General features: G+C 60.5%; 1 protein-coding gene across 5 annotated transcripts in view; it reads right to left on the bottom strand.

Moving 5' to 3' along the window:
• SOX13 (SRY-box transcription factor 13) overlaps window positions 1-25239 on the bottom strand; it is a 41307-nt gene that overhangs the window by 7534 nt on the left and 8534 nt on the right. For 2 of the 5 annotated variants that reach the window (XM_062211641.1, XM_062211644.1), the window contains exons 2-6: window positions 3451-3655; window positions 2468-2579; window positions 2161-2247; window positions 466-641; window positions 121-189 (exon numbers count right to left, since the gene is read on the bottom strand). In XM_062211641.1, the coding sequence (XP_062067625.1) occupies window positions 121-189; window positions 466-641; window positions 2161-2247; window positions 2468-2579; window positions 3451-3654 (648 nt within the window). In that variant the 5' untranslated portion in view covers window position 3655. Of the gene's footprint in view, window positions 1-120; window positions 190-465; window positions 642-2160; window positions 2248-2467; window positions 2580-3450; window positions 3656-16709; window positions 16717-25239 lie in introns of those variants that run through there. The other 3 variants (XM_062211643.1, XM_062211645.1, XM_062211642.1) reach the window with 2 other exon arrangements.

Here is a 25239-nt window from a genome sequence, read left to right as displayed (position 1 = left end):
GTGGGGGGTGAGGGGTCAAGCAGAAGCTGAGGGCCCCCTGCTTAGGCCCAAGCAGGTCTGCTCTGGGCAGCCTGCACCCACGCCCACGCAGGCGGCGCTCCCCGGGTCCCCGCTCATCACCTGGATCTGCTGCTGCAGGAGGTTGATCTTGTGTTGCTGCTGGATCAGCTGCTGCTGCTGCTTGGCGATCTGGAAGACGGCGACACGTGGGCAAGGGGGCGCAGACCACCACCCCGGCCTGCCCCTGCTTGCCAGACCGAGGCCGGCCCTGCAGGAGGAGCCGGTAGAAGAAGGGACTCTCTCACTTTGGGGCACCCACCCCCTTGAGAGCTGGGCAGGAAGCCAGGCACAGCTCTTCCCATGTAGCACCTCCGGGCCAGGGGAGGTGGGAGGCCCGCCGGCCGGTGTGCAGCCTGCATGGCCCTGGAGCCCCTCCCCGGGCCGAGGGAAGCCGCGGGGGCCCACCTGCTCCTGCTGCTGCCGGGCCAGCTCCATCTGCTGCTGCTGCTTCTCGAACAGCATGGCAGCCATGTTCTTCTGCTCCGAGTGCGCGGTCAGCAGCTGGTCCCGCAAGGTGGACAGCTGGTGGATCATGACCAGGAGCTGCAGCTCCTTCTCCGCCAGGCTCTCCTGGGTCCCTGCTCCACAGCGAAAGTGCCCCCAGGGACATTTTAGGCTGTCCACGCACCTGTCCACGCACCATTCACTGAGCAACTGCTCTGTCCCAGACACCTGTTAGGGGCTCAGCCACAGAGATGGAGACCTGTGATTCGTTTCCTAGAGGGGCTCATCTAGGAGCTGGGACGACGAGCTGGCCTGCAAGGCCCCCACCATCCCACTGATCCCAGGCCCTGGAGCTGCCGGCGTGGGCATCTCTGCCCCATCTCCTTGAGTGCCCAGTGCCAGGGGGTCAGGGTGGACACCCGTCCCATAGAAGGGCCAGCAGGACACACTCAGGCTTTGCAGACGGGTCTGGGTCACAGAGAGATCTTCCACCTGCTGGTTCACTCACCAAAGGACTGCAACAGCCAGGACTGGGCCGGGCAGAAGCCAGGAGCCAGGAGCTCCATCTGGGTCTCCCTTAAGAGGGGCCAGGGCCCAAGAATTTGGGCCATCTTCCACTGCTTTCCTAGGCCCATTAGCAGGGAGCTGGATCGGAAGTGGAGCAGCCATGGCTCGAACTGGCACTCATAGTTGGATGCTGGTATCACAGGCAGCAGCTTCATTTGCTACGCCATGGCATCAGCCCCAAGTGAGACAAAAATCCATGCCTAAAGGCGGCCCTCCACATGTCAGGGTAATGGAAAAGCTATGTGCAGATTTCAAAACATAAATGTGTCTCTTTAACTCCATTTTCCACACGCTTCTACAGCAGCCTCGTGACCATGGCGCAGGGCTAGCAGGAGGATCAATGGCACTAATTGACAGAAGGCCTGGTCCCCAACCAGTGCACACCGGGCTGCGTCCCCACCCTGCAGCACAGCATCTGTGCGACACCGTGGTGTGTTCCCGGGCCCAGGCCCCCATCCCACGGGGTTCTCGCTGAGAAGGGGGGGCCCAGGCATCCACCTCGCAGTGAAGCCCCTCCATGGGTCACTCTGAGGAATCCCGGGCTGTAACCCTTTAATATAACTGTGCTGGGGGCCGCGGGTAAAGCCACCTCCTGCGGTGCCGGCATCCCATGTGGACACTGGTTCGAGACCCAGCTGCTCCTCTTCTGATCCAGCTCTCTGCTATGGCCTGGGAAAGCAGTACAAGATGGCCCAAGTCCTTGGGCCTCTGCACTCACGTGGGAGACCCGGAGGAAGCTCCTGGCTCTGGATTGGCACAGCTCCAGCCGTTATAGCCATTTGGGGAGTGAACCAGAGGACGGAGGACTTCTCTGCCTCTGCCTCTCTGTAACTCTGCCTCGGTCACTCCGTGGGGGCCTGGTGGCCTAGAACTCCTTATGGGCAGTGAGAGGAAACTTGTTGCCCCAGGAAGGGGCAGTGATGAGCCCGAAGCCACGGGGCCCCCAGGAAGTAAGAGGCCAGTGGCCCATGTAGTGATGAGGGCCGCACAGGGGCGGGCATGAGGGCACCAGGACGTTCCAGACCGGGTGTGCATGGCCAGGCTCGGCCGGGAACGGCACTCAGGCATCTCCCCCCGCCCCGCCCTCACCTTTGACATCTTTGGCTTCCACAGAGCTCCTTCCTAGAAACCTCTCCCTCCAGTCACTGGATAGCAGCTTCTCGATGGCCGGCACCACTGCAAGACAGTGAGGGTGTGAGGAGCAGTGGGACAGGTCCCATACCGCAGACCTTCCCTGGGCACAGCCCCACCCACCCTGGCCCCGCCCCTCCCTGGGCCCAGCCTGGTCTCACTCACCCCAGCCCCTACTCCCTGGGCCCAGCCCTGGCCCTGCCCCTCCCTGGGCCCGGCCGGGTCTCACTCACCCCAGCCCCCATTCCCTGGGCCGGCCCCTCACCTTCCTTCAGGTTCTGGCTGAAGTCCAGCTTCTCCTGGCTTCCAGTTGCAGCCTCCAAGGCTGCGGGTCTCTTGGGATCTGGGGACCCATCACTCCGCGGAGAGCCACAGTCCTACAAGCCAGAGTGAGTGGCGCTGAGGAGGGGGGCAGGCTGCCGGAGGGCCGGGCACCCCAGAGGCTCACCTGGGGGGCCCTGGACTCCACTGGGGCCCCACTGCTCGCAGGGCCCTCCTGATACACCCCTGGCTTTGAGCAGGCTCAGTGACTCCCCCCAGGCCGCTGCACCTCTCTGAGCCTGACTTCCTCAGTGCCTCCACTGGCACAGGAGTGGGACCCTGTGGGAGCGAACGCACGGGGTGTGGTTTGCTCCTCACAGGCGGGGCCTCCCTGCACACCTGCTACTCCAGCCGCTGCCTCCCACAGGGCCCCCCCTTCTCCTCGCTATTCTGAGCCCCCCCATCTTTAAGGCACAGCTTGAGGCCCTCCTCCTCCGGGAAGCCTTCCAGATCACCACATACACTCTTCCAGGCCAGATTCCTCCTATGAGCCCCAGACCCTCATTTTCACTGGCTTGGCTTTGATTACCCATTCCCTTTCTCCACCTCTTGCCTGGAATTGCAGAATTCCCAAGAGCTGCAAGGATCCGTGTCAATGATGTAATTCAATTCCCCTCACTATAAGGGTGAGGAACCCAAAGTTCTTTCACAGCAAATGAATTTAGCTGATTCTTCTCAAATCTAAGGCCGAACTCTGAGCATGTGTCCCCCATCAAGGACTGGGACATGGGGGGAGCAGGCACTAGCAGGCGGGGGGCGGGGCAGCAGTGAGTCTCCTGACAGGTGACCTGGCTTCCAGCCCCGGCCTGGACTCAGCAGGGCCTGCCCTCGGCCCCTAGCAGTCCCTGCCACCTGCACCTGCTCCCAGCTAGGGGAGCAGAGGCCCGGGATGGCACGTGGGGCGAGGCCAGAGGCAGGGCTGGGTACCTGCGCTGGAGGCTGGGGCTCTGCACCCTCCTGCGGCTGGGGCGCTCGGGCTGGGTCTGCAGGCTGGGGCTCCTCCTCGGTGGCCGCGCCCAGGGGGGCCTCGTGACCAGGCTCCTTCCTCTCCTCTGACTTGATGGTGCAGTTCACCATGGTGCCGCCGCCATCCGGGGCCAGCTGGGCAGAGTCGGGGCTCCTCATGGACATCCTGGGGGATGGACAGAGTGAGCGAGACCTGCAGCCAGCCACAGATGCTCGCGGAGGGGCGGGGGCAGAGGCAGGGGTGTCCCCTCCACAGCACCAGTGCCTCCTGGCGCCCCCTAAGTGGGCTTGGACACACAGAACATAGCCTGCCTCAGGAGGCTACAGAAAAACCAGCAAAGACCCATCTCTCCCTCAGGCTGTGCTGCCAATTAAATAGAGGGGTCCCTGCCTGCAGCAAAGTGGGGTACCAGCTGCAAGGTGCACTCAGGAGCCCAGGGATTGCTCTGTTTGTCAGACTTGCTCTCATCTGCTTATTTGAAAGGCAGAGAGACAGAGATCTTCCACCTGCTGGTTCACTCCCCAAATGCCAACAGCTAGGACTAGGCCAGGCTACAGCCAGGAGCTCCCTCCGGGTCTCCCACGTGGCTGGCAGGGACCCAAGTCCTCAAGCTATCACTGCGGCCTCCCAGAAAGCTGGAGTCGGGGACAGAGCCTGGACTTGAACCCAGGCCCTTCCGTATGGGACATGGGCATTTCAAGTGATGCCTTAACCACTCACTGCACCATGTGTCAGCCCTGAGGTCCGTGTTGTGTGCAAACACACAGTTACCAAAATTTAAGAAACCAAAAGCTAGCGAACTAGAAATCGGGACTGTTGTGGCAGAAACCGGCGGTAATTGAGGCCAGTGCTGTGGCATAGTGGGTTAAGCCACTGTCTACAGTGCTGGCATCCCCTATGGGTGCTGGTTCAAATCCCAGCTGCTCTGCTTCTGATCCAGCTCCCTGCTAATGCACCTGGAAAAAGCAGTGGAAAATGGCCTAAGTCCTTGGGCCCTTGCACCCACATGGGAGACCCGGAAGAAGTCCCAGTCTCCTGGTTTCTGCATGGCCCAGCCCCGGCTGTTGCAGCCATTTGGGGGGTGAACCAACAGATGAAAGACTTCTACCTCTCCCCTAACTCTTTCAAATACATAAATAAGTAAATCTAAAAAAACAAAACAAAAAAAAAAAAACCTCGCTACAATTGAGTAGCAGGTATAGGCCAGTTTGCCTTAGCTCCTACCACTCCCTACTAACCCCCAAAAGAAAGCCAAGTACCAACTACCCCCTTGAGACATTGATGCTTTTTTTTTCCTTATAGTAAAGATAAGACAAAAGTAAAATGTTGCCTACATATTTCTACCAAAAGTAGGGGAATAACAGGCTAGGAGATGAACAGTTTAACAAAACCGTTTTCTGACACCTTGTTCTGTCTGAAGCTGCAACACCTGCAGCTGCTCCGGAGCCTGGACGTGCCACACCCACCCCTGGCTGGGCGATGAGATGCTGAGCAGCCACAGCATCTCAGGGAGCGGCTTCCATCCAGGGCCACACCAGCCTCGGGCCGGAGAAGTGGACACCCACCCTCCCTCACAGGGACACAGGGCAGGTGCAACCACGCGCGCGTCCTGCCTTGGGTGCTAGGTCAACCAGGTGACCTTGGGCAAAGGCTGCTTAGCACCCCCACCCCCACCACCACCACAGGGTCCTGATTTGTAAAGGGAGCACCAGAGTTCCAACCTCACAGCGGGCGTGAGGACTGTGAGTGCAAAGTTCAAGGCACTAGAAGCATTTGTCAACCCACTGCCAGCTGCGCTCCTGGGCAGTTGTCCCTGGTACCCATGGGAGGCTGGCGCCAAGACTCCCCAGGGTGCCAAAATTGAGTGCTCAAGTCTCCTGTGTGACCTGCACAGCTTCCCTCTAGATCATGGCTAGACCACTAGTAACACCTTGTACAATGTAAGTGCTTTGTAAAGAGTTGTTACACAGTCTCACTCTCCTATGGGCGGGGGATCCAGGTAGAGTTGCATTGTTAAGTAAGAGCCTCCAACACTTGGTTACATAGTTCCAGTGTGCCCCTCAATGTTGACATGTTGGAAATATAATCTGGAACCCGGGGCTCTTGGTTAGTGGAGGGGAAGGGGAGAGATGGGGGAAAGGGAGAAGGAGGGGGGAGGGGGAGAAGGAGAGGGAGGGGGTGGAGGGAGAGGGAGGGGAGGGGGTGGAGGGAGAGAGAAAAACCGCTCAGCAGGGCTCCGCCCCTATGCACAGGACACTGCCCTGCATCTCAGGACAGCAGGTTGTCCCAACTGGGTTCTTGCTCCCTTGTCCTTCCACCTTCTGCCATGGGATGAAGTGGCTCCTAAGACCCTATGCCTTCCCAGGCTCCAGGGTGATGAGAAACAAAGCTATTCTTTTCACCACTCTGTGGAGGCAGACAGGGAGACAGGAAGGCTGGACAACAGTGGGACGGGAGGAGCAGTGCTGCGGCCCATGGCACAGGAGGGTGGCACAGCAGATGGCCGTAGCTCACCAGAACCAACTGCACGGCGTGAAACTTGAAAAAATGACGTTGCAAGAAATCAGCTCCCCGCGTACACGGCCTGGACTATCGCAGCCTCTCCCCAGGTACCCCACAAAAACGCGCAGTTAACATTGGAAAGCGGCCTAGCCTGGGTAGAAGCACAAAGCGGGGCGAGCGGGCGGCAATTACACGTTGAGGGGAGGCTCATGGTAGAAATCAGAGGGAGTAAAAGGTCCCGCGTCAGACCACAGGCACGGCGGGACGAGGGCGGCACCCTTCGTGTGGGGCACACGTTCCAGGACCCCAGGCGCACCTGACACCGCACGCTGTGTGAACCCTGCTTTCCCCACACCTTCACCCACAGGCTGCCTGCCCTTCCCACGCCACCCCAGCACTTGACACGCGTGGTGCCTGTAACTGTGGCAGTTTGAGATGTGACGGCCAACCTAGCGTGGGTTTCTTTTTCCTTTTTTGCCACACCATGGACAATTCATCCTTTCTGTAGCTCTTAGGCAACCTCAACACACAGGGGTTTTTTTCCTTGAGATCAAGGACTTCCACCTGTGGCTGACAGGCGGGGCTTCAGTTTCTCCCAGCATGCCCCATGCCAGCATCATGGCTGCAGAACTCTGAGCCCTTATCAAGTGAAAGGGCTGCTGTGCCACCAGCACTGTGGCATCGGACAGCAGATCTGGAAACCAACGCGGCTACTAAAGGACTTAGGAAGGCAGGGGTGGATGCTCCAGGCCCAGGCGGGAGGGACACCAGACAGTGCGGGATTTCATCACGACCCAGAACAGTGTGAAATTTAAAACTTAGGAGTTATTTCTGGAATGTTCCATTTAACATGTTTGTTCCGAGCCATCCACAGGGAACTAAATCTCAGACAAGGGTGGGACCAGGGTGACGCTGTCCCCTGTATTCCATGAACCCTGTGAACAGCAAAACCTGCAGGTGTCCAAGTTCTCTTTATAAAACACATGGTATTTCCATGTGACCCACGCAATCCTCCTGTGTAGCTGACACCCTATCTTTTAAAAATGAATTTGAAAGATGGGGAGTGTGGCGGGGAGAGGGGGATCTTCCACCTGCTAGTTCACTCCCCAAATACCTGCAACAGCCAGGGCTGGGCCAGGCTGAAGCCAAGAGCCCTGAACTCAACCCAGGTCTCTCACATGGGTGACAAGACCCTGTGGACTTGAGCCATCACCTGCTGCCTCTCAGGTGCAGTGGCAGGGAGCTGGACCGGAAGTGGAGCAGCCAGGACTTGAACCAGGACCCTAACGAGATGCAGCACCCCAAGCAGCAGGGTAACAGTCTGCGCCCCTCTCTCTAGGTCATTTCTAATACCCAGTATAATGGAAATACTACGTAAACAGTTATACTGCATGGTTTAGGATAGAATGGCAATCTGTACCCGCTGGGTACAGACGTGATTTTTTTCTTTAACGTTTTCTGAGGCGGGCTGTCTCGGCCAGCATGGGACACACAGGTCCACAGTGTTTGCCCCACACTGGCTCTGCAGAGGCGGCTGGACAGACCACATCAAGTGAGGGAGGGCGCACACGCTGGCATTCGGGCTGGAGTAACTCAGAGAGCGGTACAGCCGAGTGAGATAGCCAGGGCCCCTTCACCGGAATCCACCCTGCAGAAATCAGCTCACCACCCTGGGGCCCCCTCCCACCAGACAGGGGGCCGTGAGGGTATCCTGGAGTGCCTCCAGGAGGAGGCGGCTCAGCTCATCCGGGCTTGGGAGGGGCAGGAGCCAAGCCCCGGGCCTGGGGGCAAGGAGTGGGGGCGGGGGAGGCAGGGAGGGGGTACGATCCTGAAGCTGAGGGCAGCAGTTACATAACAAACAAACCCTGGGCTCAAGCTGTGAATTAATCAAACCGCTGAAAATAAAACCTTCCTCTCAGGAACTTCAGACAAAAGAAATGAAAACAACCGGGCTGGCTGGAAAATAAAAGGCAGCAGCACTGACCGGGGACAAAGGAAGCCGGACAATAGGGTGCTGGACAAAAGCAATAAAGCCAAAGGAAGTGTGACAGGCACACAATGCGGGCCTGTGGGCTTCTGATCCCGGGCTGGCCCGAGCCAGCGCGTCCCACACCCTCCCGGCCGCGCCTCCTCGCCATCTCTCCGTGGCTCAGCCCCAGCTCCACAGCCCCCTGGCTCCTACCTCAAAGCCTTTCTTCCTACCCAGAGACCACCCCGCCCCGCAGTGGACCCGGTGGGCAGCCCCCTACCCTCCCAGGCAGGGCTCCAGGACGGGGCTGCCACGTGGGGGAAAGCACTGACCAGGTTTTAGACCCTCTCCTTCCTCACGTGACTCCCCACAAGCCTGGGGTGGGCTGGGTTCTGGAAGGACATCGCTAGGACCCACCACACCTGCTCCTTTCCCGCTCTCCGACACAGCTGCAGGGACACATGGGCTTCCTGGTTTCCGATGCACAGGGCTGAGCTCCAGCGGCCTTCCCTGCCCACCCCGCACCACAGGCCGTCCGGTGGGGGCTGTGGGAGCTGCAGGGAGCCTGCCTGCCTCCAGCTCACAAAGGAACCAGCTGCCTGTGACCAGCCACACGGGCCCGGAGGTGTCAGCGTGTTCCCGGGACTTGGTGCCCACCAGATAACCCTGCAGCCCAATCGGGAGCTATCATTGGCACAGGTGTCTGACTCCCGCTGGGCGCCAGTCCCATGTGTGGGGGGAGAGGTAACAGCTCGGCCTGTGGGCCCCCTGTGGAGTATCCCCTCACACCTGGGCACTTCTGTTGTCACACTCCCGACCCCGCCAAGGGTAGCCCTGCTTGGGAAGAGCAGCCCCTCCAGGGAGACCGCAGGGACCAGCTCTGGACCCCAGCCCCCCCCTCCCCACATCCTCAGTGGGCAGTGGGAAGGTTGACAAAGTCACAGACTCTGGGGTCCAACAACTTGCCCTGGGGCGGGCACTATCCCATTTGCAAGTGCTGGCTACTCCACTGTGGACCCAGCTTCCCGCTCATGGACACCCTGGGAGGCAGCAGAGGATGGCTCAAGTACCTGGGCCCTGACACCCACGAGGGAGGGAGACGTGGTTGTCGTTCCTGGCTATCGCAGGGATTTGGAAAGTGAACCGGCAGATGGAATCCTCCCTCCGCTCTCACTCTTGCCTTTCAAATAAATAAATCTTTTAAAAATAAATTCCTGCCCCACCACCTCCGGACTCCTGGGGACCCAGGCGAGTTCTGAGCCTCTCTCCTCACCCATACAGTGGCCACAATAACCCATCTCACAGGTTTCCATAGAGACTAATCGACACAGGGGGAGTGCCCACGAAGTCATACAGGGACCAGACACACCTGGGTACATTCCGATCCCAGCTCTGACTACTGATTGCTGGGCAACCCGGGGCGAGGAGCTGGGCTTCCCTGAGCTGTTTTCCTCACAGTAAAACGAGAATAGGAAAACCAACTGCGAAGAAGTGCGCGTCTGTCAGGCCCTGTGAGGTGTGCCTGCTTCCCGGGTTCACGGCTCCCTGAACTTGGCCTTCAAGTGACACCCCCACATGCTGGGTGTCTTTCTGACTCACCAGGGATCCTGGGAACCCAGGCCAGCCTGCCCAGAGCACCCCAGAGGCAGCTCAGCGCCTGGAGGGTGTTAGCTGCTCCATAAACATTTGTACAACGATAGCAGAGAATCAGCAGGCCTGGAGGCCTGGCAGGTGACAGCAGTGCTATCAGCCCTGGCCCGAGGCCGCTAGGGGAGTTCATTTCCCACGCCCCCACCTGCCACACCTAACGTGACCTAAATGTGGCCCAGCAGCCGGGCGGTCCTGCTCCTTTTGTTCTGTGCCTTGGCTCAGGGAAGAAATAGCTTCCGCACATTTGGACGCAGACGCCTGTTGGGGCCCCCACTTGGGGCCCCTGACTTCCGAGACCAAAAGCCCCTCCCTCATGGGCCTTATCAGCCGGGATCCAGGGGTCAGGAACCACAGCCCCCCCTGCCCACCCGGGCCACGCTGCCCCCTGCCAGCCTCCCAGGAGCAAGCGCTCCCTGCTCGTGCCCAACCTTACCCATATTTGACAAATGGAGAAACTGTGTTCCAGAGATGCCGAGCCCACGGGGCCTGCTGGGGAAGAGGCTGCCCACTCAGAGGCGCCTTCAACAGCTGGGGGGCTGAGCAGCACCCAGGAGCTGCCCCCCCCCCCGGCCTTGTCTCACCCCAGTGTCCTTAAGGACAGGGCTCAGGTCGTGGTCACCCTCGGTACACTGAGCCTTGAGTCTGAGTTGGTGCCTGCCAGGCCCTGGAGCCCCTCAGTCCTGTGTCTGGGACAAGGTGTGGAGAGGCACCCGCCGCCCAGGTGGGCCAGAGGCTCAGAGCACCGCCCTATGCCACAAAGCCAAGCGCAGGTGCACCCCCTGCCTCTGCTCCCCACCGCAGCGAACCCCTCGGATCCCTAGCTGCCCTTGGGCGAGCACCCATGGAGCCCCTCTCCGCCCTTAAATCAGCCACTTCCTGGACCCTGCTGGAGGGGAATCCCAGGAGCTCTCACTCTCAGTCCACCCTCCTTCGGTCCCTCCCACAGTCCCCTCCTCCCCCAAACAGAGAGATGCAGATAGAGAGATAAATTTGGTCACCATAGCACGATGGGGTACAGGAAGGCAGCCGGAAAGATGGGCAGACCCTCAGGGAGGGCAGCCGGGCACACATGGAGCCCCTCCCACCGCCACCACCCTCTCCAAACCTGCCCCGCGTGGGTGGTGCCAGGGGGCATGGCCAGGAATGAGACCATGCAAGGCTGGGCCAGGGCCTGAGTCCCAGGGGAATGTCACTTCCTCGCAAAGCCCCAGGGAGCTGAGAGCCCCAGGCTGCCCTTCACAATGGCCCAAGGCGTGGGTGCCCAGAACGGTGCCCCGGTGCCACATCCTGCCATTCTTCTCACAAGCCGCACCCTGCCACCCTTCCTGGCTACGCCCGATCCTATCTCTAATGTTTACTCAGAGCTGGGAGCTGGGCTGGCTGCAGGCTCCAGACAGAGCTTCCCTGGAGTCCCCCGCACCCTCTCCAGCCTCTGGGGGCCCTGCCGGTATCAGAACCAGGGCATGACCGGGTCTGGTCCAGCCCAGCTGGGGGAGGGGGCGACGCCAACCCTCCCACTCCCTGGGCTGTTGGCAGATGGGCCAAGATGGCATTCACCTGGCAGAGCAGCCGACAGCAGCCAGGCCGAGACTCAGCGACCCCCGAGCTCCGGCCACCTCCCCATCAGTACCCGGGAGCCCCCAGCCCGCGGGAAGGAAGGAAGGAGGGGCCTGGAGGCTCAGCAGCCCCTCCCACCCGGCCCTCAGCCTCAGCAGCGCCTGCTTCTCCAACCCAGGGCAGAGTCCACAAAGAGACAAGAGGGACACCTCAAAGGGGCACTGGGCCACCGGCGTGATGGGCACCTCAGAAGGTCCCCAAGGCCCAGGTAACACCGAGATGTGGCCAAGCCTCTCCAGGAGCCCCCTCCTGCTTCAGGGCCCCTCTCCAGGCACCCTGCACCCCCACGGTACAAGGAGGCAGGTGCAGGTTCCCCTAGTCTCCCAGGGGCCAGGTCCAGGCCTGGGCCCCAGAAAGGGGTGCACGCCTGGCCTCCTGCAGGGACAGTGTCCAGCCCGCAGCAGCAATGTGGCCTCGTCAAGTGCCCGGCCAGAGACAGCCTTGAACATCAGAGGAAGGAGCAGCAGGAAACAAGCAAACAAGTTCAAGTTCAAGTACCTGCACCTCCCAAGCAAAGCCCAAGGCTCAGGGCCAGCACCCCAGCCGAGGCCAGCGGGGTGGGTCTGAGCCCAAGCCCACATCTTGTCCCCTGCGGACTGCTGCCCTGGCTGCTCTCCCTCCACCTGTCGATGACCGACGGGCCGCTGCCCTCACCACTCCCAGGATTCTGGGTCTGTGGCCAAGGAAAAATCAGTCCAAGAAACCAAAGCACGTGGGGGAAAGACCCCATCTCTCCAAACCTTAGGCCTCAACACCTGCTGCGTGACGGGGAGGTGGCGGAAGCAGAGTCAGGGACAGGCACAGAGGGAGGGCCCGGCTCCGCTCCCTGCTGGGACGCTGTGAAACAGACTGGCCTCCATTAGTCCTCCCCTCCTCTATGCCAATGAGCTGACCTGGGCTGGCAGGAAGGCCGCCCCCACCCCACCCACAGAAGGCTGAGCTGATCACCAGTGGACACCGACCCAGGGGGTCATTGCAAGAGCCTGCGGGTGACCTCGTGGAGGCTGGAAGGGCAGCCTGCCCTGCAGAGCGCCTCGAGGCCCGAGCCCCTCCCCCCACGCCTTGCTCCGTGCATCTCTCGTGCTCTGGATGTGGCTGCTGAGAGCACTTCCCGAATTCTGTGAGCAGGCGTCCGCCTCACCCCAATACACCTGTGTCCCCTATCACAGTGCCTCCCCACCTCACCCCAATACACCTGTGTCCCCTATCACAGTGCCTCCCCCCTCACCCCAATACACCTGTGTCCCGTATCACAGTGCCTCCCTCCTCACCCCAATACACCTGTGTCTCGTATCACAGTGCCTCCCCACCTCACCCCAATACACCTGTGTCCCCTATCACAGTGCCTCCCCCCTCCCCCCAATACACCTGCGTCCCGTATCACAGTGCCTCCCCCCTCACCCCAATACACCTGCGTCCCGTATCACAGTGCCTCCCCCCTCACCCCAATACACCTGTGTCTCGTATCACAGTGCCTCCCCACCTCACCCCAATACACCTGTGTCCCCTATCACAGTGCCTCCCCCCTCCCCCCAATACACCTGCGTCCCGTATCATAGTGCCTCCCCCCTCACCCCAATACACCTGCGTCCCGTATCACAGTGCCTGGTTCCAGCGCCGGCTCCGGCTCCCGACTCCCGCTACCTGCTCATCGACGCACACCTTGGGAGACAGCTGTGCTGCCAAGAAGCTGCGTCCCTACCACCCTCATGGGGACCTGGGGTGGCTTCCTGGCTCCCAGTCCTGGCCACTGCAGGATTTGGGGAGTGACCCAGAGGATGGGAGCTCTGTCTCTCTGCCTCTCAAGTAATCAATTTTTTTTTAAAATTAGGCCTGAAAAGGGGGTCAGGAAGCACTGGTAAACCCACCTGGGGCTTGCGACTGGCATCTGCAGTGGGAGGGGGGGTGCCGAGCCCTCGCCCTTCGGGAGCTGATGTCAGAACCAAACTGGAGGAACTGCGGGCTCCCTGGCACACCGCGGTCAGAAGCGAGTTGTCAGAGAGGAGAGACTGCTATGTCCCTTCCTCTAGCCTCAGCCCTCCCAGGCCCAGGGTACCACCAGTCTGGTCCCCGGCGCCCGCATGTCCCAGGCCCTTCTGGAGGTGGGGGGTGAGACTTCACTGTCACCCGGACCTGCGCTGGACACCTGCCTCGACCACGGACTCCAAGCCAAGCCCTGTGCCCATGGGGAGGCTCCGTTTCCCCAGCTCTAAAGTTTGACCGTAACACCTGCAGCCTGAGAAGACTGGACTCCACGGTGGAAGGAGCAAACTCTGACGTCAGTCCCTGCCACCCACCGGCCACGGTCAGACAAGCACAAGCCGCACACCTGAAGGAGAGCCGGGCGTGCCAGCCCCTCCACCTTACCCACGAAGCTTCCCCACGCTGCCCTCTGAAGCCGATGGCTGCCCGATGTTCTCTTGTTGTCTCCTTACACCCTGGACTCTCCTCAGGCTCCAGGCGGTGTGGACAGGATAAAGGGGTACAGATGCATCCAGGGAAACCAACCCAGCATCACTGCTTATGTGGCCAAGACACACAAGCTCGCAGGCTGCACGAGCCCCCTGCAGTCGGCTAGACCAGAGGGGTGGCGCAGGTGGGGACAAGGATGAGCGGCCAAAGCCCTCCGGGAAACCAGCTCTGGGGGCCGGCGCAGTGGCACAGCGGTTAAGCCACCGCCTGCAGTGCTGGCGTCCCACAGGGGCACCGGTTTGAGTCCTGATGCAACTCTCTGCTGTGGCTTGGAAAAGCAGTGGAAGATGACCCAAGTGCCTGGGCCCTTGCACCCACGTGGGAGACCCGGATGAAGTGCCTGGCTTAAGATCAGCCCAGCTGCGGCCATTTCGGCCATCTGGGGAGTGAACCAGGGGATGGAAGACATTTCTCTCTGCCTCTGCCTTTCTGTAACTCTGCCTCTCAAATAAATAAATAGATCTTGGGGGGAAAAAAAAAAAAAGCAAGCAAACCAGCTCTGTGCCAGGCTTCCCTCCCCCATGCTGGGGGAGGCTGGACAGCAGCGGCTTCCCTGTGGTGTCCCATCTCAGCCACGTGGACTGTGCCATCGGGGTACAAGGCGAGACGCAGGCTTGGAGACCCGAGTTGGTTCCCTGTGACCAGCTGACACCCCCAGCTCTCTAAGCTCACTCCCTCCTTCCTCTACCAAGGGACCACAGACAGCCCTGGGCGTGGCTCTGACAGCCAGAGCCCAGGGCCTGGCACACGGCCCTGCCAGGTGACTGACGGCTTCATCACAGCTCCTAGATGGGGGGGGGGGGGGTCGCCCACTCCAAGCGGCACAAGCGAGGCGCGACTTCTTTACACCTCTGACCTTCCATCGGCAACAGACGCCTGGGGATTGATCAGCACAGAGTCTGACGCTCACACGGCCACAGCGGCCAAGGCCCGCATGCTGGACTCCGATGCTCGTGCAGTCACGGGGTGCTGGACTTGGACGCATGTGCAGCGGCGTGGACCTGGACGCATGCGTGCAGCCACGGCGGCTGAGGCCCACGTGCTGGACCCGGACACATGCGTGCAGCCACGGCGGCTAAGGCCCACGTGCTGGACCCGGACACACGCGTGCAGCCACTGCATGGTGGACCCAGACACACTGGCCTCCCTGTGGTTCTGGGTGGGACATTAGCCCAAGCACCACTGCTGCCTACCCCCAGACCAGCGTTGGTGGCCCTGGCTTGTGTGGTTCCTCCCCCCGCCTGGTGGCACCTCCTCTCCTGTTATCTACCCCTGGCCTGGCACGAAGCAGAATCCGTCCCCTACTGCTGGCTCAGGGCCCCTTTATTTACGAGCGGCTTCGGCTCCATTTCCAAAGGGCAGGGAAGCGGGGAGAGGACAGGGTCACAGGGCACCCCTGGCTTCATCACAGAGGCTCACGGAGCAGCCGGCCTGGGGTCCCATGTCCCAGCTCCAGCACCCTTCAGAAACCGAGGCAGGACCCCCTCAACCAAGACTTGGCAATGGGGTGGGATGAGGTCTGATCCTAGGAGGGATCTCGGCTCCGGGAACCCACAATGCCAACGGCAATGAAAAGGTGGCAATCAATCAAAAGACTTAGCAAGCAAGTGCCACCCACCCAGCTGGCAGCGCCGCACCGTCACGGCACACCTACCGTGGGCCACGCCTATGGCGGCACTTGGTTTCACCTCCGCAGTCACCAGCTGAGATAGGTGGCATCGGTATCCCCACTTTACAGACAAAGTGAGCCACTGAGGTGATCTGAACCAGGCAACCTAGCACAGAACCCAGCCCCACCCAGACCACAGCCAAGGACGACACAGCACACCGGGTGTCACCCACAGGGCTCCTGACCGTCCGACTCTGCCATCATTAGGCCTGGGAAACACTACTACCTGGGGACTGAAGGCAGCTGGGCCACTGTCCCCGGTCACGGCCAGGGGGTGGTGACCAAGAAGCTGAACCCAGGGACAGGCTGCACGTCCCTTCTTTTACGCACTGGATTATGCCAGTCTCTCTGCTGAATCGCAAGCCTCCCACACACCCTTCACCTCTGCCTGGCCAGTGCGGCTCTCACCACGAGGGTCAGGGGTCCTGGTTCATTTGATGTGAGAAGTCAAAGTCAAGTTGAGGGAGAGCAAATCTCTGTATCTCCACAGGCCACACACAGGCTTCCCTCGCTTCTGCCAGCCGGCGCAAGCGCAGCCCGGGAGCTCAACATGGGGGGCCCGGGGAGGCTCAGCGCCAGCGCCCCACCCACAGAACAAGGGGCCACACGCCACCCGGGCCCCTGACCTGCCTCACGCCTCCCATGTCCTGTTTCCTGCCAGTCCTCCAGGCCACCTGTCCTTGAACTCTGAACAGCAAGACGCAGAGCCGTGCACTTGCAACACGCATGCCCGATGCCCGGCTGTGGCCTTATTTGTTCATCAATTCCTTTCTGAACATAAAAGCAACGTGTGCTCACTGTAGACCATTTGCAAAACTTAAAATGCGTACAAAGAAATAAAAAAGGCCTCCATTTCCCAGCAGGCTGGGGGAGGCCACTGATAACAATTCGGCAAATTCCCATCAGCCTCTTCTGAGCACTCTCCTGCTCCATCGCTGGGCAGAGAAAGAGAGAGAATGGGCACTCAGCCGAGCAGCTGGGACGCCAGCTGAGACGCCTGTGTGCCCACCAGGGTGCCCGGCTGTGAGTCCCAGCTCCGGCTCCAGCTTCCTGCCGATGCACACCCCGGGAGGAAGCAGTGATGGCCCAGGCAGGTGGATCCCTACAACCTGACGTGGGAAACCGGGGTTGTGTGCCAGCTCCTGGCTCCGGCTCAGTCCTGGCCATTGCAGCATTTGGGGAGTAAACCAGCAAACAGAAGCTTTTTTTTCTCTCTGCCTCTCAAATTTTAAAAAATACACTAAAGGGAGAGAAAGGGAGGAGAGAAAGGAAAGGAAATACCACAGACACGTCCCTGCTCGTGGGGCTGTAAGACAGTGCAGCCGCCGTGGACAAGTTACCCGGCTCCTTGAAAACTTAAAGCTGGACTCAGCCTAGGACCCGGCACCCCCACTTCTGCGTGCGAACCCAGTGGAAGGTAGGGTCTGGAGTTGTTCGTTGTCCGCTCATGCTCACGGCAACAGAGAGGGAAACAGTCAGGTGTCTTCTAGGAGATGCGCAGATCAACAGAACGCGTCTATAAACACCCGCAGCAGAGATCAGCCTACGAGGGGCACACCTGCCACCTGCCCCGACGCAGACAAACCTTGGAGACACCACCTGGCGCCACCTCCGCGAGGTCCTTAAACCAGCGCCAGGCACAGCAAGAGGAAGTGGGAGTCAGTGGGGGCTGGGCAGAGGGGACCGGGAGCGGCGAGCGCAGCGCTGCAGCATGGCCGGTGCTTCCATGGGCAGGTGGGGTGACGGCTACACTACACGGTGGCCGCACTTCACGCCCCAAGCTACATGTCAGGAAATGGTTAACATGGCACGTTTTATGTTGTGTATGTTAACACGGTATTTGTCATGATGGACAGCAGGAAACTGCTAATAATCCACAGGTTCACAGCACCTGTAATCTGCCAACAAGGAGACCTTAACACAGGGTAAGCATGGGGGGCGGGACAGCACGGCAGCCCCAGGGGGACGGGTGCTCATGCTCGCAGGGCCGTAATTAACCTCACTAATTGAAGTGTCTAGAAAGGGCCAGACGGTGCCAAACCTGCCAACCCCCACCGCCTCCCTCAGCCAAAGGCACCCCAGACACAAGGCAGCTTTGGGGGTCCTCAGCAGGGAGCTCGAGGGGCCTGGGGGGCAAGAAGCCAGAGAAAGAGGTCTTATTCCTCCCTTAAACATCAGTGCCGATGCCATGGTAGTGCAACGGGCTGCGATGCTGGCATTAGAGCCCTGGTTGGAATCCCAGCTGCTGTGTCTCCGATGCAGCTCCCCGATAACACGCCTGGGAAAGCAGCCGATGGTGGCGTCAGAGCTTGGGCCCCTGCCGCCCACGTGGGATGGAGTTCCTGGTTCCGACCCGGCCCAGCCCTGGCTGTTCGCTGGCATTTGGAGAGTGAACCAGCAGTTGGAAACTCTCTGTTCCTCTCTGTTGCTCTGCTTTTCAAATAAAGAAGCCTTAAAAAAAAAAAAAAAAAAAAAAAAGGCCCTCACTTCCCCAGTCTTCTCCGATGGCCTTCAGGGTGGTGGCCACCTGGTTCCCAGAACTGCTCCGGCCTTGCCTGGCCACAGGAGCAGGGTCCAGTTGAAATCCGTGCTACCAGAGGGAGTGCGGCACAGGCCCCCTGCTGGGGCAGGGCAGCAGAGAAGGATCCCTTAGGGGTCCCAGACCTGGCTTCTGTGGGCCCCTGAGACACCCAGATCCCTGTAAACGCACGGCAGGCCCGCCCCAAGTCCCACTGGCCGTCAGGTGCACCTGACGCTGCTGTTTGATTTTCCACTCAGTGCACTGTGGCTCCCTCTCACCCAGGGTACATCCGGGTTTCACAGAGGCTGCCACCACCCACCCCGGAGGGGCCTTGGTGTCTCCCAGGGAGCCGGGGGGAAAGCCACCCACATCTTTGATCATCTTCATCCTATGACTGGGAGAGAGGCAAGGCCCCTCCCCAGCCTTCCCTCAGCCTCCACTGGGCCAGCTCTCTGGCTGCCTGCTTCCCCTCCCCCATAGCCTGCAGACCTGACCCAGGGGAAGGGGGTTAGCCAAGGGGTCACCAAGGGCCCAGCTCCAACCAGCTCTGCAGTTGGAAGAATTTAACCCCTTCCCTCCCGGCTCATGACTGAGCCCCTGTGAGGAGGGGGAAACCACAGCAGGAGGGTCACCAGCAGATGATGGTTCAAGTCCCTGGGTCCCTGCCACCTCCAGAGGTGGCTCAGATTGAACTGGGGGCCTGGCCCAGCCCAGGCTGATGGGAGCATCAGAGTGAAAAGACCTCTGTGTGTCTGGATTTCAAAGAAAATGAAAAAATAAAAGCAGAGCCCACCCGGCGGCCACCAGGTGTCGGCGCCGTGATGTCCCTTGACGCCACAGCATCCACACATTTGATGGTTTACGATGCTGCACCCGAGAAGGAGACCCCTAGGCCACGCGCTCGCTGCTGGGCCTGGGACAAACCACCCAACCCTGCAGGCCCCAGTTTTCCACGGTCGCTTTCTCCTCCTGGAGAGGAGCTGGGAGCCCCGGCGAGGATGTCCAGGTCCTTGACACCGCTAAGGCCATGCTGTCCAGCTATGGGGGCTCCTCACGAAAGAACAGGACAGCACCACCATTTATCCAGGACCCCAACAAGCTAAGCGCGAGACCCAGCTCACAGTGAGGACGCTGAAGCTAGCAGGCGCAGGTGGAAAGCAGCTAGAAGTCGGCTGGGCTCCAAGTCCAAAAGCGGTGCACAGGGGCTGAGGCTGCTCTTGGACCAGCCCCTTCCTTCGTACCTGAGTTCCAGGCCCCACCCCTACGCCTGATTCCACCATCCTGCTAATGTGCTCCCTGGGAGGCAGCTTGGAGCCCTGCCACACACATGGAAAGACTCCGATGGAGCTCCTGGCTTTGGCCTGGCCCTGCACAGGGTGTCGTGGGTGTCTGCGGAGTGAACCAGCGGATGAAGATCGCTCTCCTTCTGTCTCTCAAATAAAATGAACAGGAACCAGCGCTGTGGCATAGCAGGTAAAGCTGCTGCCTGCAGTGCCGGCATCCCTTATGGGTGCCAGTTCAAGTCCTGGCTACTCCACTTCCGAGCTAGCTCTCTGCTATGGCCTGGGAAAGCAGAAGAAGGCCCAAGTGCTTGGGCCCCTGCATCTGTGTGGGAGACCCAGCAGTTCTCTTCCCCTCCTTCTCTCACCTCCTCTCCTTCACCCTCTCCTTCTCCCTCTCCTTCTCCCTCCCTCTCCCTCCTTTTCTCTCTCCCCTTTTATCTCTCTCTCCCCTTTTCTATCTCTCTCTCCCCTTTTCTCTCTCTCTCTCCCCTTTTCTCTCTCTCTCTCCCCTTTTCTCTCTCTCTCCCCCCTTTTCTCTCTCTCTGCCTGCCTCTCTGAAACTCTACCTTTCAAATAAAAAAATCTTAAAAAAAAATAAAATGAACATAAAACCACAGCACAGGGGTCTTTGAGAAGCCATTACTTCCCATGGGCACACCAAACCCCAAGGGACTCCCTCTGGTGAGCCTGGGGGCTGGGTACCCAGGGGACAGCCCACGGTCCAGGGCTGGCACCATCACCATCACCGCGGCTGGAGGGGAGGCAGCCCCACACACCCATGCAGCCTCTGCTTCCTGCCAGGTCCCTGCGGACAGGGTCCTGGGCACCGAAGTCCGAAGGCCAGAGCTGTTTTCTGCGATGATTAGAACTCGGTGGTGGCCGTGTTGGGGAATGCTGTGGCTTCATGTCCCAAACCATCCCAACTCGAAGTGGATTCCACCAGTGTAATAAAAATCAAACCCACTGGGCTCAGAAGCGTCCTCCCTGGGCCAGTTTAGCTAGGGTGGACAGGAGTAGAGTACACGCGTCACTCAGGTCACTCCTGCTACCAGCACACGGCAAAGTTTCTTCCCTTTACCAGCTGCTCCCCAGGACCAGAACGGGGTCCATGGCCCAGCCCAGCTCCACATGTGCCCCGAGCCCTGCTCCATGCTCCTTGGACACCTGGGACAGCAGCTCCCACCCTGGAGTGGGTTCAGCGACAGAATAACCCCTGGGGAAGGCCCCATGTGCCAGCCGGCAGCCCAGCCTCTTCAACACACGGGTGTCGTGCTCAGCCGAGGCTGCCGGCTGAGAGCCACAGCCCAGGGACTAAGTCACGAGCCAGGGCCAGGGCAGGCATCGGGCCGGTTGCCTGTGGCAACAGAGCTGTGGGAGGCTGAGGGAGGTGCCCCAGGCACCACACCCTGGAGAGGGGCTCTCCTCCTGTTCCTAGTCCTAGAGGCCACACTCACGACCCCTGGGAGGGACCCTCACATCCAAGTGGGCCCCAGGAGAGCCTGCCATCCCCACCCCAGGACAAGCCTCAACAGCCAACCCCACAGTAGCCACGACAGCAAGAGCTCACAGGGCCTTGTGGTCTCCAGGCCCTGGAGCGAGCACTGTAAACACATCGAGCTCTCCACAGAGCCATCCCAGCCAGCGGAGGCAGCCATCTCCCACCACGGAGTGAGAAAATCGGGCTTCTAGCTGCAGTGGGTTAAGCCACATCCTGCTGGGGCGCCAGTTCAAGTCCTGGCTGCTCCACTTCCAATCTGGCTCCCTGCTAATGTGCTGGAAAGGTAGCAGCAGGTGGCCCAAGTACCTGGGCCCCTGCACCCATGCAGGGGAGATCCTGTGGAGATCCCGGCTCCTGGCTTCAGCCTGGCCCAGGCCTGGCTGTGGCAGTCATCTAGGGAGTGAACCAGTGGATGGAAGCTCTTTCTCTCTCCCTGTCACTCTGCCTTTCAAATAAAACCTTAAAAAAGAAGAAAGTTCTAGGACTTGCTAGAAATCACAAGCTCAGAAGCAGCAGAGTCAGGACTGAGAGCCCTGGTCTGACTGTGCCTCCCACCCACGGCTCCTGCGATGGGGAGGGAGTTTTGTCCCCCACATGCAGCTCAGCACCCCTCCCTAGAGGCCAGGCTCTTCATCTGTTCAAATATACACCAAGCGAGGCCGGCGCTGTGGTGTAGCGGGTAAAGCTGCTGCCTGCAGTGCCGGCATCCTACATGGGCGCCAGTTCGAGTCTCGGGTGCTCCACTCCTGATCCAGCTCTCTGCTATGGCCTGGGAACACAGTAGAAGATGGCCCACGTCCTTGGGCCCCTCTACCCATGTGGGAGACCCGGAAGGAGCTCCTGGCTCCTGGCTTCGGATCGGCACAGCTCCGGCCATTGCGGCCATTTGGGGAGTGAACCAGTGGTTGGAAGACCTCTCTCTCTCTGCCTATCTTTCTCTCTCTGTGTAACTCTGCCTTTCAAATAATAAATCTTAAAAACGACCAGGGCCTTCCATCCTGAGCAATGAGGCAGGTCGCACACACGCCAGGCTCCCCTGGGCCGCACGCAGTGCCACCAGAGCTACGGGCAGCGAGTCCCCGGAGCTGCCAGCCCTGGCCCCACACGCGGAGGAGCCCACCGCACGGGCAGGGCGAGTGGTCTCGGGCGGTCGGCAGCATCTTTGAATGGAAAGCAGCAGAAAGAGTTCTGCTGGCATTTCCCACGGGACAATGAGCCGCACGCTCTGGCCTGCATGAATGAGCCACCCATTCTGAAAGATCCCGGAAACAGCCTCGGCTCCCCATTGTGAAGGGAGTCCCGGTCCCCCACCCCTGCAGCGAGGGTGGGCCCCGTCCCAGCAGGGCTCCTCGGCCTGGCCCACGGGGTCCCAGGAGCCCCCCGCTTAGCAGGACACAGGGGATGAGAAGTCCTGCCTTGGCGCTCACCCGCTCGTCAACTCCTGGCAGAGCCTTGAGCCGTCTGCTGAAATGGCCGTCCACCCAGAGACCCGGGGACTGGGGCTAGCTCAGGGGCAGGTGCAGGATGAGACAAGACCCAGGCTCTCTGCCCAGCTCACCCTCTCTGTGCCGGGGCTCCCCAGAGTCCCCCACCATGGCATCAGGGCCTTGGGGAGTGTGGCTTCCAGTGAAAGTCAGACAGCCGGGAGGAGGACCAGGGGGACTTACGCGAGCAGCTGATGGAGGTGGAGCGCTGGCCTCCAGGAGCAGTGACCAGCATTGAGCACTGGGAAGCACGGCGGCCAGCCTGGGGGAGGGGGAGCAGGCCCTGCCCTCTCCATTCTCTTCCGGGACCCCCACACGACAACCTGCACACACACACAGCCCAGGCGTGCGCAGAGATCTATCTGCGGCCCCGATCTCGCAGCCACCCAGCGAAATTCCACCAGCTCAGCACTTCCGCAGACAGGGGGCCGTGCCACTGGTGCGCCATTCTTTCCACAGGGGCGGCCGTCGGGCCCGCGCCCCCTCTTCCGGCTACTCTCCTTCACCTCCAAGGGGTCTTCCCCAGCCCTGCTGTCTCCAGGAACCCCGTTCTGTTCTGGGAGTCACCGCCCTGACCCCACTGCACGGACAGGAACCTGGAGCTCAAGCCCACGCACCCTGCTTTCCAGGGCCACGTGGCTACCGTGGGAACGCGGTGCCATCCAGAGGGCCCTCGCCACACAGGGCTGGCACAGGCTGCCCCCAGCCAGGTCCATCGTAGACCACAGATCTGTCCCCCGGCCCTGTCCAACCGCCCGCCGGGTCCCCCAGGCGCCTGCCTCCAATGCTGCAGAACAGAATGTGTTTGGGTGGAGACCCGGATGTAACAAATTGCTAATAACACGGCCTCCATCTGAAAAACAAAATCGCAGTCGGCCCCACTCCTCCTTTCTGCTCCTCTCATCCTCAGCACCATTTCCTGCAAGGCCTCTTCGGGCCACCGTCACGGAGAAGGAAACGCTGTCTCACCCTCAGGGCCCCTGGAGGCTCGCTCTCCCCAACCTGGGCACAAAAGCTGGACCCCAAGGAGAGTGAGGGGTGCGCCTTTGTGGCCAACACCCCTGCCTCTAACCGTGCTTCATCTGCAATTTGCCGGGCACAGGTGCACCTGTGCGTGGAAGCGCCCTGATCACTAACACAGGTGAAGAGGGGGCCTGTGTGTTCCTGCGCACAAGTGGCGACACCTGTGGCTGCTCCGGCCCCCTGTGCTGACCCCAGCAGCCACAACTCCAAGCTGGCTCTGCTCCCCGGCACCCACGCCCCACAGCAGAGGCCAGGCAGGGAAATGAGACAGGAACGAGAAGACACAGACAAGAGCCAAAGCTTGAAGCAGTGGTATTTAGAAAGAATAAAGTAAAAGACCCAGAAGCACGCATTTGGTCTCACGCTTAAGACACCTGTGTCCCCCACCACAGTGCCTAGGTTCAACTCCCGGCTCCGACTCCAGCGTCCTGCCAATGCAAATCCTGGTAGGCAGCGCTGGTGGCCCAGGTAATTGGGTTCCTGCCACCCACAGGGGAGACCTGGATTTCATTCCGGGCTCCTGGCTCTGGCCTGGCCCAGGAGTGGGCGTTTGGGAAGTGAACCAGTGAATACGAGCTCTTTTTTCTCTCTGCCTCTCATATAACACCACCACAACCAGTAATAATAAAAGGCAAATCTCACTGTGCCTGGGGACAGGCTATAAAACTGTGTTCGGTGTATTGGTTCTATGTAAATTGCACGTAAACATGGACAAGGGCTCTGGGAAAAAAAAACTCCAACCCACTGCTGCGCGCTCTCTGGCAGTCTCCAAGGCGACCCAGGCCACATCTGAGCACCTGGCTGGGTGCACCCGGCCCTACCTCTCAGCATCTCCCTTTGCACCAGCTGCTCCCCTGGGCCTCAGCTCACCTGGCAGCCACCTGAGACATGTGGCTACCCAAGAGGAAGAGGAAACGGGTGACGTCCACACTGGGCACAGCCAAGGTGGCAGGTGAGGAGGCGAGGGGGAGAATGGCGGCCTCTGTCCAGGCGAAAGTCCTTCCAGATCCGGCCTTGCGATGGGCTCCCTGCCACAGCCAGGAGACCCAGCGGGCTCCCCACAATCCTCGGCACTAGAGGCCAGGCAGCAGGCCAGATCTGAGAGTGGGCCGTTGCTCGTCCTGCCACGTGGCCGCTGAGACTCCTGGAAGCCCCACCACCTACAGGAACCTCAACGTCCTCATCCACAAAATGGGGGCATGAGACACTCTCTGCCCTGCCACCAACTCCACATCTGGATTCTGCAGTTGCAGCCAAAACTGGCAGGGGGCCGCCAGTGCCCTCCCCAGGCACACGGCAGCATCCTCGCTTTATCTCAGGGAGGCTCAAACGTGTCCCTGCCAAGTCGCACTTGGGAATGAGGTTCCGAGAGGCTGGTCCATGGACCCGAGGGCACCCAGGGCCAGACCAGGGCTCCCTGGGGATCCATTAGGTCAGGGGGCCTCCTGTGGCCTTTGCCCAAACAGGAAAAGCAGCACAGGGGGCGGCCTACTGGAACCTGGAGCCTCCTCCACTTCCGTGCAGAGGGCCAGCGCCCAGCCCCTGTCTCAGGCCAGGGGTCCTGGCCTCCTGAGCCAGGAGCGAGGCAGCCAGGCCCACCTCCTCCATGCAAATCGTAGTAGCAAGGACAGACAAGAGCCCCCAACCCAGGCAGGCTCACGACTCAGTGACACTGCGTGGAACAACCCCAACAGCCCCAGCTGGCTGCACCTGCCCGCCTCACCCTCACCCTCACAGGGGCCGGCCACAGGGCAGACCATCTGGGGAGTGAGCCAGCAGATGGAAGACCTCTGCCTCTCTCTGTAACTCTGCCTTTCAGACACCACTCAGACCAAAGCCGCCCCGAAACTCCTGGGCGTGGCAGCAGGCCCAGGCCACCCCACCAGTCACCCTCATGGCGCCGCACCGCAGGCGCCACCTGCGCCATCACACCGAGCTCTGGCTCCTGCGGCAGCCCCGCCTGCACTCTAGGCCAGCAAACTCCTACACCTCACTCAAAACCCACTTCGAATGATACCCCTCCTCTATAAACCCCTCCTGGACCGTCTTAGGAGGACAACG

Source organism: Lepus europaeus, chromosome 14 (genome assembly GCF_033115175.1).
Source record: "Lepus europaeus isolate LE1 chromosome 14, mLepTim1.pri, whole genome shotgun sequence".
Lineage (NCBI taxonomy): Eukaryota > Metazoa > Chordata > Mammalia > Lagomorpha > Leporidae > Lepus > Lepus europaeus.
Note: the sequence above shows the minus strand (reverse complement) of the source record. Positions and strands in the feature narration are given on the sequence as shown.